Source organism: Chelonia mydas, chromosome 3 (assembly GCF_015237465.2).
Source record: "Chelonia mydas isolate rCheMyd1 chromosome 3, rCheMyd1.pri.v2, whole genome shotgun sequence".
Classification (NCBI taxonomy): Eukaryota; Metazoa; Chordata; order Testudines; family Cheloniidae; genus Chelonia; species Chelonia mydas.
In genome coordinates, this window is record NC_057851.1 from 168,513,223 (window position 1) to 168,525,291 (window position 12,069).

General features: G+C 46.9%; 2 protein-coding genes across 6 annotated transcripts in view; one reads left to right on the forward strand and one right to left on the reverse strand.

Annotated features, from left to right (window-relative positions):
- Positions 1 to 9,352, reverse strand: part of PREPL (prolyl endopeptidase like) — a 29,853-nt gene extending 20,501 nt beyond the window's left edge. The window contains exons 1-5 of one of the 4 annotated variants that reach the window (XM_037895842.2): positions 9,225 to 9,349; positions 8,119 to 8,465; positions 6,579 to 6,707; positions 4,138 to 4,204; positions 994 to 1,197 (exon numbers count right to left, since the gene is read on the reverse strand). In XM_037895842.2, the coding sequence (XP_037751770.1) occupies positions 994 to 1,197; positions 4,138 to 4,204; positions 6,579 to 6,707; positions 8,119 to 8,328 (610 nt within the window). In that variant the 5' untranslated portion in view covers positions 8,329 to 8,465; positions 9,225 to 9,349. Of the gene's footprint in view, positions 1 to 993; positions 1,198 to 4,137; positions 4,205 to 6,578; positions 6,708 to 8,118; positions 8,515 to 9,224 lie in introns of those variants that run through there. The other 3 variants (XM_043543780.1, XM_007060583.4, XM_027823005.3) reach the window with 3 other exon arrangements.
- Positions 9,310 to 12,069, forward strand: part of CAMKMT (calmodulin-lysine N-methyltransferase) — a 340,323-nt gene continuing 337,563 nt past the window's right edge. The window contains exon 1 of one of the 2 annotated variants that reach the window (XM_037895845.1): positions 9,310 to 9,423. In XM_037895845.1, the coding sequence (XP_037751773.1) occupies positions 9,361 to 9,423 (63 nt within the window). In that variant the 5' untranslated portion in view covers positions 9,310 to 9,360. Of the gene's footprint in view, positions 9,424 to 9,670; positions 10,104 to 12,069 lie in introns of those variants that run through there. The other variant, XM_007060582.4, reaches the window with a different exon arrangement.

Consider the following 12,069-nt stretch of genomic DNA (forward strand, 5'->3'; position numbering starts at 1 on the left):
ACTGCTACAGCAACAGTTCTTTATAATGGATATCAATTTCAACACGGCACTCCTTTATTTTGTTTAAAATATTATTACTGATTCTAAGTTGCAATATATGGAGCATTTTATCTTGCCGTTTTGTGTATTCCACATTACATTTACAGACTACAGTAACTCCTCACTTAAAGTCATCCCGGTTAATGTTGTTTTGTTGCTGATCAATTAGGGAACATGCTCGCTTAGAGTTATGCAATGCTCCCTTATAAGGCCATCCTTTGGCAGCCGCCTGTTTGTCCATTGCTTGCAGGAAGAGCATCCCCTTGCAACTAGCTGGTGAGGGCTTGGAACCAGGGTGGACCAGCAGCCCCCACATCAGCTCCCCACTCCCCTAAGTTCCCTGTGCAGCAGCGGCCCAGCAGGCTATCAATTGCCAGCAGTTCAGCTGTCCCTCCCCCCACTGCCTTGGAGCTGCTCTCCAGAGCCTCCTGCTTGCTGGGGGGGGGGGGGGGGGGGAGGGGAGGACAGGGAGGCTAATGTCAGGGTGTCCCCCTCCCCCCTGCTCCTGCACCCCGCTTACCCCATCTCCACAGAGCAGGGGGGACACAGGACAGGGCTCAGGGAACTTCCTGGCAGCAGCTGCTGTGGTCTCAGCTTGCTGATTAACTTAACAAGGTAGTGTACTTAAGAGGGTGTCAGCCTATTTAAAAGGGAAATGCGCATCTCTCTCTCCCACACACAGGGTGTGTGTCTCTGTCTGCCATGCTGTCTCCCCTCCCTCCATTCGTGCTGCCTTGTAGCGTGAGGCTACATTAACTCGAGGGCTCAGCCAATTGCTAGTTCATCATTTAACAGTAAGGCATTCCCTGGGAAATATCCCACCCTCTGACTTCACCACCTCAACCAAGGTTCACAATCATCATCGCTGTGTAAGTATTAAATTGTTTGTTTAAAACTTATACTGTGTGTGTGTGTGGGGGTGGGTGGGTGGGTGGGTGGAGTTACTGTACTTACCAAAACTAAACACATTTGGGATAATATATTCCACCATTGGTAACTTCTCAAGTTTCGTAACAATACAGCTTGACTCTTCAGAATTTGAGCTTTTTATGCTGGTAGCCATATACCTCTGATCTGGGGAAATTCTGATGCGCTGAATAATCGCATCATGAAAACCAAGATCTTCAGTACTGAGTAACACCTCAACACTTCCTTCATCTAGTACACAAAAGAATACAGACAATATTACCCAAGAATCAGCACAATGAATCATAAAAGTTTATATTCTGCTTTGATATTCTGCTAATGATATCCACAAGTGGAATTTATTAACATGGAACAGTTCAGGTGTCTTAATGTATGTTAATAAACAGTATCATAACTGAGTTTAATGGTATGTGTGAAAAAGATTTTGTTGTTGCTATTTTTAAAAATATTTTTTGATTTGTAAATTTGCCTGAAATGGAGACCATACTTCTGAAGGAAGGTTTAACTTTAAAGTTCAAACTTTTGAGGTATTTGTGTGCAATGAGAGGAGAAATATTTTTCACCCTTTTGGAATTAAAAAAATGGGTGAATTAATTTTGCTTAATTTTTTTCCTCAGTGAAGTGGTCTGTTTTGTATAAACCCAAAGTGCTGACTGAAAAAAAAAAAATCCAGAAATTTATGACCACGTGAAAACAAGAATTTATCATGGAAGTCTCAATATAGCTTTCGCTACTAATGTAAGTTGATAAATACCAGGGAGGGAGAGGAGTTATTTAAGTTAAGTGCCAATGTTGACACAAGAACAAATGGATATAAACTGGCCATCAACAAGTTTAGGTTTGAAGTTAGACCAGAGGTCCCCAAACTGTGGGGTACGCCCGGAGGGCATGGAGGAATGTCTGGGAGGGGTGCAGCAGGGCCCGGGCCAACCCATATGGGATGTGGAGAGGGAATGCCACCCAGCCCCGCTCCAGTCCCACCCCCAGCCGCATCCCTGGCCCCATGCCTGGCCCCACCCCCAGCCTCAGTGCAGCCCCAGTCCCAAAGCTTGGGGAGGAGTGGAGTTGCACCTGGCCCCGGGTCTGGCTGCCGGCCCCCACCACAGCCCGGCTGGGGCTCCACTCCCAGTCTCAGCCCCCGGCTGCAGCCCCAGCCATGACCCCCTTACCCCTGTCCGCATCCATGTCCCTGCTCCCGGCCCCAGCAGGGGGCATGGATGGGGTAAGGGGGGGCCGCAACCTCAAAAGTTTGGGGACTGCTGAGTTAGACAAAGGTTTCCAACAATCAGAGGAGTGAAGTTCTGGAACAGCCTTCCAAGGGGAACAGTGGGGGCAAAAAATCTAACTGGCTTAAAGACTGAGCTTGATAAGTTTATGAAGGGGATAGTATGATGAGACTGCCTACAATGGTATACAGCTGATCTGCGACTGCTAGTAGCAAATATGCCCAAGAGCCATTGATGGAACACTAGATGGGGAAGGCTCTGAGTTACTACAGAAAATTCTTTCCCAGGTGTCTGGCTGCTGATGTGCTTAGGGTTCAACCAACAGCCATATTTTAGGGCTGCCAGGCGTTTGGTTTTTGACCAGAATGCCAGGTTGAAAAGGGACCCCGGTGGCTCTGGTCAGCACTGGCGACCGGGCCTTAAAAGTCCAGTCGGCGGTTTAGCGGGGGCCTGGGGCTAAGGCAGGCTCCCTACCTGCCCCAGCTCTGCATGGCTCCCAGAAGTGGCCGCCAGGTCCCTGCGGCTCCTAGGCGCATGGGCAACCAGGGAGGCTCCGCACGCTGCCCCCTCCCCGAGTGCTGGTTACGCAGCTCCCACTGGCCAGGAACCGCAACCAATGGTATCTGCGGGGGGTGGCGCTTGTGGGCACGAAGGCAGCAGGTGGAACCTCCCTGTCTGCCTATGCGACTAGAGGCTGCAAGGACCTGGTGGTCGCTTCCTTGGAGCCACAGTAAGCGCCACTAGGACCCTGCAACCCCACCCCGGAGTCTCCTCATACTCCCCAAACCCCTCACATCCCCTGCCCCATCCCAAGCTCTCAACCCCCGTCACACCCCAACTCCCTTGCCTAGCCCAAAGCCCCCTCCTGCACCCTAAACCCCTCATCCCCAGCCCTCACCCCCCCGGACTCCAACCTCCTGGCCATCCCAGAGCCCCCTCCTGCACCCCAAACTCCTCATCCCTGGCCTCACCCCCAACTGGAGCCCTCAGCCCCCATTCCCCCCCCAACCTCCTGCCCCATCCGGTGAAAGTGAGCGAGGGTGGGGAAGATCGAGCAATGGAGACAGGGGGGATGGAGTGAGTGGGGGGCAGGGCCTCAGAGAAGGGACGGGACATGGGCAGAGCCTCTGAGAAGAGGTGGGGTAGGGGTGTTCAGTTTTCTGTAATTAGAAAGTTGGCAACCCTAGCCATATTTGGGGTTGGGAAGGAATTTCCCCCCAGGTCAGATTGGCAGAGACCCTTTTCTCCTTCCTCTGCAGCATGGGGCACAGGACACTTGCTAGTTTAAACTAGAGTGAATGGTGGATTCTCTGTAACCTGAAATTTTTAAATCATGGTTTGAGGACTTCAGTAACTCAGCCAGAAGTTATAGGTCTATTACAGGAGGGGGTGGTTGAAGTTCTGCGGCCTGCGATGTGCAGGATGTCAGACTAGATGACCTTAAAAAGTTTCAGAGTAACAGCCGTGTTAGTCTGTATTCGCAAAAAGAAAAGGAGTACTTGTGGCACCTTAGAGACTAACCAATTTATTTGAGCATGAGCTTTCGTGAGCTACAGCTCACTTCATCGGATGCATCCGATGAAGTGAGCTGTAGCTCACGAAAGCTCATGCTCAAATAAATTGGTTAGTCTCTAAGGTGCCACAAGTACTCCTTTTCTTAAAAAGTTTGAGACTTTTTAATATGTGTAATCATATGACATTATTCCCCAGTTCCTGTGCCATTCTCCTTTCTAGATTCTGGAATCTGAAGCTTTTACTACTTTTATAAAATGTATTGCTTAAACATTTTATCATGTAAAACACAATTTTGAGCTATTTTTGTTTTAAGTTTTTTTAAAAAAATTAAGTAACAGGGATGGTTAAGCTTGAAGCTAAGTAAAGTATCCTAAAGTGTCAATGCATGCGGAAAGATCTGAGCAATTATAATGTCCAAGAAACATCTTACCAACATCTGCTTTTGAACGAAATATGCAGCCATTTTCTTCAAAGTAAACAGAATCCCCAAACCTAATCTGTTAAGCACAAAACAGACGTGTTGCCAATATAGGCAGAATTATATCATGGTCAGACCTTAGAGGTCAAAATATTTCCTAAAAGTCACTACAAACAATCTGTTTTCTTTCAGAGTAACAGCTGTGTTAGTCTGTATTTGCAAAAAGAAAAGGAGAACTTGTGGCACCTTAGAGACTAACCAATTTATTTGAGCATAAGCTTTCGTGAGCTACAGCTCACTTCATCTGTTTTCTGCAGAGGTTATATAGTACATGAATAGGCCTATGGTTTTATGTATAAATAAAATCTAATTCAGCAACATATGCATAATATTTTATATATAAATAAGACAACAAAATATAAAAGATGTGCTTGATACACTTAAGGATTTTGTTAGCCATATTCAGAGGAATGAAAGAAAGTCACACACACAAAGATTTTCTTTTTTTAAGTCAATATACTGTAACACAGTGCTCACCAACCTGTTGATTGCGATCAACTGGTCAATCCTGGAGCATCGATCGGCCAGTTGATCACGATCTCCTGGCCGCTAAAAGTCTTGCGGTGCAGGGGCTCAGGCAGGCTGCTTACCTGCTGTGGCCCTACACCGCTCCCAGAAGCGGCTGGCACGTCTCTGCAGCCCCTGGGGGAAGGGTGTGTGTGTGTGAGAGAGCGTGCGCGTGCGCTCTGCGCGCTGCCTCCACCCCCGGCACCGTCCCCACGGGGTCGGCGCTTGCAGGCGCAGGCAGTGCATGGAGACCCACTGCCCCCTCCCTCCCAGGGGCTGCACGCAGAGACGTACCAGCAGCCAGCCACTTCCAGGAGCGGTGTGGGGCCACAGGAGGTAGGCAGCCTGCCTGAGTCCCACTGCGCTGCTGACATGGAGCCGCCTGTGGTAAGCGCCTCCTGGCTGGAGCCTGCATCTTGTACCCCCTCCTGCACCTCAACCCCCAGCCCAAAGCTCCCTCCCAGCCCCCGCATCTCCTCCCACACCCCAATCCCAGCCCCCTCCTGCACCCAAACTCCCCCCCAGAGCTTGCACCCGTCACTCCTGCTCTTCAACCCCTTGCCCCAGGCTCAGCCAATGCACACCCCAGAGCTGAGAATGTTACACTGATTTGTGACAATCCCTGAAGGATTTTTGATCTATAAACCATAAATGACACTAATAAAAAGTAAAACTCATGAAATGTCCAGTGGATTCTGAGATTAGGTGCAGTGTGACCATATGACACCTGCACTCAAACTCCCTCCCAGAGCCTGCACCCCAACCCCCTGCCCCATGCTCAGCCTGCACCCCCCCACACACACTCCAAACCCCTTGGCCCCAGCCCAGAGCCTGCACCCCCTCCTGCACCCCAACTCACTGCCCCAGCCCAGTGCGAGTGAGTGAGGGGGAGAGCAAGCGATGGAGGGAGGGGCGAATGGAGTGGGTGGGGCAGAGCCTCGGGGAAGGGGCGGGGTAGATCCTGCATTGACTTTAAATTCAAAAAGCCATCTTGTGCATAAAAAGGTTGGAGACCACTGCTGTAAGAAAGACATTTCTCTGGTAACTACACAAGCAAAACGCATTATCCTATGAACAGATGACTTAACAGAATTACTCATTACCCAAGCACATGTTGTTTGCCTTAATCCTTGTGCCTGCAAACACTTATGTACCATTAAGCACCGGAATAGACTCACTGAAGTAAATAAAAGCTATAACAACGTTTACTAATAAGTAATATACAAATAGGAAAAAGTATGCTAACAACTTGGGTTCAATGGGACTATTCACTACTTAACGTTAAACTCACAATTGAGTTTAAGGCTCGAGGCCTAAGGGCCCAATCCTGCAAACACATATGCATGTGCTTAATTTTAACTATCGCTAGTAGACCAATTGACATCAGTGAGACTACTCGTGGTATTGAAGTTAAGTGTCTCTAGAACTGGAGCCTAAGAGAACAAAGGTCTTGTAGTTTATGTCATCCTATCACTGCATGGAATCAAAACTCCACAATTCAGTTACCATTCCCCTCCCCCCCCACCCTAAACTTAATAATGGCTAAAAGCATTTAACTCTTCTCTTGTATCATATAATCCACATTATTTGCCAAAAGGCCGGTTTAACTTTACCCTATTTGTTTATTATTGCGTCTATTGATTGTGGTGGCATTAAGACTGCTGTTCACGTAAAAGTAGTCAGTTAGATCAAACATACTGCAAGCATATTCCAGACTATTTTGTTCATACTTCATAACTATCAAAATATTTAAAAATCAGGACTACGAACATATAACAACTTAACCAAAAACATGTAGTGTAAAGGCATTTCATAGTAGGAACAACTTAATTGAATCTTACTTGTACTAAACTATGATGCATTTAAAAAAAATTTTTGCCACTCACCACTGGGCTGCTCATGCTGAATGTATACTTGTTGTACATTACTTCTAATTTCTTCTTGATTCTTTCTGCTGTATCCATATATCTTGCTGAAGTTACTTTCCAGTTCTCCTGCTCTGATTTCAGAAGATCCTGGTACAAATATGTCAATGCAATCAACCTCTGATTTTAAATGTCCAAAGTTATGGTTGGATGCTCTTGTCTATCAAGGTCACTTTGCATCACTTATGCAATATAAATCAAATTAAATTGGCTGGGCTTAAATCCATCTCTTTGAAAATCATTTTCAAGTCACCCTTAAAAAAACACCATCAACGTAAAACAATAACTCACATTTCTGTCTGGAAGTATTTCACCTGCTATGTATTTCAAGTAACACCTAAGATTCATATTACTGGAAAAAATTAGAATTTTTTCTCTGCTTTTTGTTTGTTTATTGCATGCATTAGACATGCACACTGTATAAACCATTTTCACTGTTTCCCCTCTACAGTTAGTCAGATAGGTCTTGATCCTTCAATTAAATCTGTGCAGGTGCAATGGGCTGCCAGTAGATCCAGTTATGGATATAGACTGACTAGTCTGTGTAGACAAGGACAAGTTTTGTTAAGCATTGTGTCAGCTAGTAGTGGTTAAATCCTGGTCTCATCACTCTGGAGATTCTTTATGCAGTTCTATCCTGATACCCTAATAGTATCTTTCCAGCAGCTAGTTAGATTTTAGGAAAAAAGCTACAGTATACTGGGGGTACCCTCTGAGACCTTATCCACCCAGTAGCCTCCAAGACTTTATCTACTTGCTTCCCAAGAACTCAGCTCAATGCTGAACTGGTCACTGAGGTGTTTTTTTTAATTGGCATACAATCAAACTATGCTTCAGCTGATCAGGCTCAAGCATAGGGCATGGGTACAGGGAATACTATACATCCAAAGTTACACAGAAACTCCCTTCCTTTATATACACGTATACATCAAACTACATTCCCTATACATTACATCACTCATTTTGGGTGGGATTGGTTTGGTCACTTTGTAGGAACCAATTCCAATTTACTCTTTACCTCATCTTGTGTCCCAGGTTTATCTTGTCCATGGTTATCTTATCCATTGTAAATTGTTCCCTCGATGTTCCCCCTTATCTGTTTCCAGCCAGCTGATCCATTTACCTCTGATGAAGTGAGCTGTAGCTCATGAAAAGCTTATGCTCAAATAATTTGTTAACTCTCTAAGGTGCCACAAGTCCTCCTTTTCTCTCTAATTCTGTCTCCCAAGAAATGAGGCCTCACACATGTCCAATTACTCATGTCAAGCCAGGGCTATACAGCAATAAATCTGACCCAACTGTGTACTTAGCTATGGAGAAGTACAGAAGCTGACAAGCTGAACTATGTCATTTGTCTCTGAGTATAACTGAAATCCCAATTCCTATCTCAAACCCTTTTGGAAAAAAAAAGTTTCCTTAACATTTGAAACAGTGTGACTGTCATTATTAATATAAGGGTCATGATAGTTGTTGGCATTATATTTATATTTAAACTGCATACCTTGCAGGAAAAGAATCTCCGTGGCACAGTGTGCCCTCGTGAGTCTGTGTTGTTCCATGAATTTCCCAAACACTTTGTAAACTGAAATTCTTGGACTTTTATTTGACTGCAAAGCGCTATTACCGGATCATAGTTACGGTTAAAGTAGTATCGGAAGCAACCAACACTGAACTTCAGAGTCCGGAGAAAAGATTTCACAGTCCGATGCATGGTGCCCAAATCTTCACTTGACTGACTGTACTCACTCTGAACTTTCCAAGAATCCAAAGTTATGTCGGATGCAATTAAATTGGGTAAAACTGGGTGAAACTGAAGCAGGGACTTCTTCAAATGTGAACGCTTTAAACCTAAAGGGGCAAAAGATTCAGACTGAAAGCTGTAAACTTTAGTTACCATGCGAACGGCAGGGAAAAGAAAAGCAAACCTGCAGCTGCCTCCCCTAGCCCTTTTCAAACAATTCGTTTGTACACTTAGGCAGCGTGTTTCTCCCCCAGGCTGCAGGCTCGCACGGCAGAAGGGCAGGCTCTGGTGGGCCCGGCGGTGGGAGGGCCAGCCGCAGCCATCCTGCCGGGCACTTTCCTGTCCAGATGTGTGACCAGTTCAAAGAGCTTCTGAAACGTGAGAGAGTTTCAAGGCTTACTGAACTGCACTGACACAATTCTTCAGCCCCGGCCAGTGGCGTTAAAGCACCGCATGGAAACACGCCCAAGCCTGCACGAGGAGGAGGAGAAGAGCTCAGCGGCTCTGAGATCCGATCCCACCCAGTCGGTCTCCGAGCGCTGTGCACATGCTGACCGCCCACGCCTCCAGCCGGCCCAGGCAAGCGCGGCAAGGCGCGCGGCAGCCGCCGCGACAGACCCTCCCCGGCCTGCTGCGGGCAGGACAGAGACCAGAGAGGTCCTCGCTCGCCCCCGGCGGGGCAGCTGCTGGAAGTGGAACCGGCCGTACAACGGCTCCCACCCCCGGCCGGCACTCGCCCGCTCCGGCACTGGGGAGGAGCCGCGGCTGCTGCCACTTGTGAGACTCAGCCCGCCGCCGCCCCCGACCAGGCGCGCAAAGATGACATCCTGGATGACATCTGTTCCGCGCTGAAGCCAGAGACTCACTTGATTTTCCTACTCCTTGAGCTGCCCACAGTCAAGATGATGGCGGGACGTGGACATAGTCATTCACTGGCATGCCCATAGCCAAGATGGCGTCCGAACCAATACCTCTCTCGATACGCGGCTACCAGCAGCCAAGATGGCGACCAAAGCTGTGCGCTCTGGGCAGTTGGCCAGACAGAGACTTACTATAATCCTCCAGGTTGTTGGTTTTAAGACATATTAACGTTTTCTTTGCTATTTTAGCCCAATTTCGTGCCTTGAAACGTTTGCTTTCGGGCACCTGCCCCTTTCGATAACCGTAACTTCATAGAGAAAAGTGGATATGTAACAAATGGGTTTTATTATCGCGGGATGCTCCTTGTAGTAACCCCCCCGAGCTCCTCAAGGTTACAGCAACCCAGGTGAGGTGCCGTATAGGTCAGGGCAGAAACATGCAAGACAAGATTCATAGGAACCTTCTTGCCCTTATCAAAGATGGCGGCTGCCGTCCCTCCTCCCTAGCCTGCGCTGGGAGGGCCTAGCCGCAGCAACTGGAAGCGCAAGTCCCTTCTCTGGGCCGCTGAGCGCACGTCTCCTCCGCCCCGCCCCCCTCCGCTTAGCTCCCCTCTGTCTATCCCCAGCCGCTGCTCCCCGCGCGGGGACGGGTCAGTGAGCGGCTCAGGGCTTCTTTCCCCTTGAGCCCCTGGGGGCTCCCTCAGGTCTTTCCTGCCTGCTCCCAGCAGCCTCAGCATGACTGAGGCTACAGCCTGGCCCGGGAGCATCCCAGCTCCTGTTACCAGCTGTGAGTCAGGAGGAGGAAAAGGAGAGGGAGACGCTGAGGAAGGTCCGAAAGGAAGGAAACAGGGAGCCGCTAGAGCCCGGTGGAAACTGCTCAGAGAGGTATCACGCTACTTTACATTTCCTCAAGGCCCTTTCCTCCCAAGGGTGCCGCAGAGCCTGCTAACCTGTGCACAAGGCCACTGACATGCAGCCACTTCTGGGGTGGAAGGCGGTAGCTAGGATATCGTCCCATGGCAAAGCTGCCTGTACTGGGGGAGGGGGACTTTGATCACACACTGTTGATGAGTCCTGCACTTAGGAGAGTGCTTTCCAGGGGTGCTTGAATGTCCATGCACAACAAGGAAGGATGCAGTTTTTAAGGGCTGTTCTGAAAGATTCCCTAATGCTTTCAGTTGCAGTTCACCAGGATGAAGGGCTAAGATAACATCACTGGGATCTAGGTTTGTGGGCACAGGGAGTTTAAGTGTTTCAGATCTAGTGCTGAGACCACTAAATCACCTCCCAGAACACACACTGTGCACTTCCATAGCAACATGCTTCACCTAAGAGCCACAAAATGCTGTGCAATCACTTAGCTTGTTTTCGCAACATTTTGGTACGGTATATTTGCAATGACTAGGGACCTGCAGATCTGACTAGGGACCTGCAGATCTGTGACTATTCAAATGAGTGGAATGTTAAAAATGGCATTGAAATACAAACAATGAAACCCTTCACCACAAACTGAGAGAGTCTTAAAAATTAACTTACAATTAAGCTGTAGTGGTGGACCAAGGGGCATTAGTGCCCATTCCTGCAGGCAGCCCCAACTTCATTGGGGCTCTCTACAGATGCCAGGGTCTGCACATGCAGAGCAAATTGCAGGCTCAGGGCCTTAGGCAGCAACAGTTCTGAGCAACTGGAAATTAATGCCTCAAAATAGTATATGTACTATTAACCGGCATTTCTATTTTTCTATTAATTTTTATTTATTTTTCATAAAGAAACAAAAATGGTAAATGACCTACAGCTTGTATGTTTTCAAATACCGCATCCTGGGCTTGCCAATAGAATTATGGAATTGTGCAATTTTATAGCTTGTCAAAGCTGCAAGATCAGAAAATACTGCATAGACATAACATGTTAGAGTGGGTGTAACAGTAATAAAATAGGAGAAGACATACAAAAATAGGGAGATGAGGGAAGGAGGTGATGAGGGTGAGGGAGGAGGGGGGAAAAAAAGGAGAGTTTAGGTGGAATGGGAACAGACTTTCATCCTAAAGGATCACAAAGTGCTTTACTATACATTAAAGGTAATCAGTGTTGCAAACTCTCATGAAAGCAATAATGTGAATAGATGAGAATGGCAGCTTGTTTGTTTGTTTTTTGTAAAAGCAGGTTTCTGGTCCTCATGATTGTGGAGAAAAATTTGAAAACGTGACCTAAATGTTTCCTAGAGACTCTCAACCCAGAAGACAAACAAAAACAACCTAAAATATATGATTTTTAAAAAAAGTATCATGATCTCTAAACAAATCTCATGATTTTTGGGTACCTGAATCGTGATTTTTGAACTCTTAAAGTGGATAATTAACAAAGTCTCATAATACTCATGGATGAGCCTTATGGTTAAAGGGACACTCGTTGCCTTAAAACTCACACTTCTCTTTGAAAATGTTTTGTGTACTATTGTTGCATGTGATGCCTAATGCATCAGTCCTGCATTTAGCTCTGTCCTGCGCTTGCAAAGAGCCCTATTGAAGTCTATGGGCTCAGGGTCAGCCTGTGAGGAACCAGTTGTAGGATTGGGACCTAAGATTGACACCTTATAACTGAAAGTCATTAGAGAGAGAGAGGGTTTTTTGGTATTATCTTTCATTTTGTTTAATCTGTGCATTTGACAACACCTTATGTATAGTCAATTTCCATCTTTGTGTATTCAAATAGAGCCCAGTCCTGCAAACACTTAAAGATGTGCCTAACACACATGAATAATGCCACTGAGTTCAGTAGGACTGCTCACTTGGGTAATGTTAAGGACAAGCTTAAGTGTTTGTCAGTCTGTGGCCAAAGTGTAAAATTACTT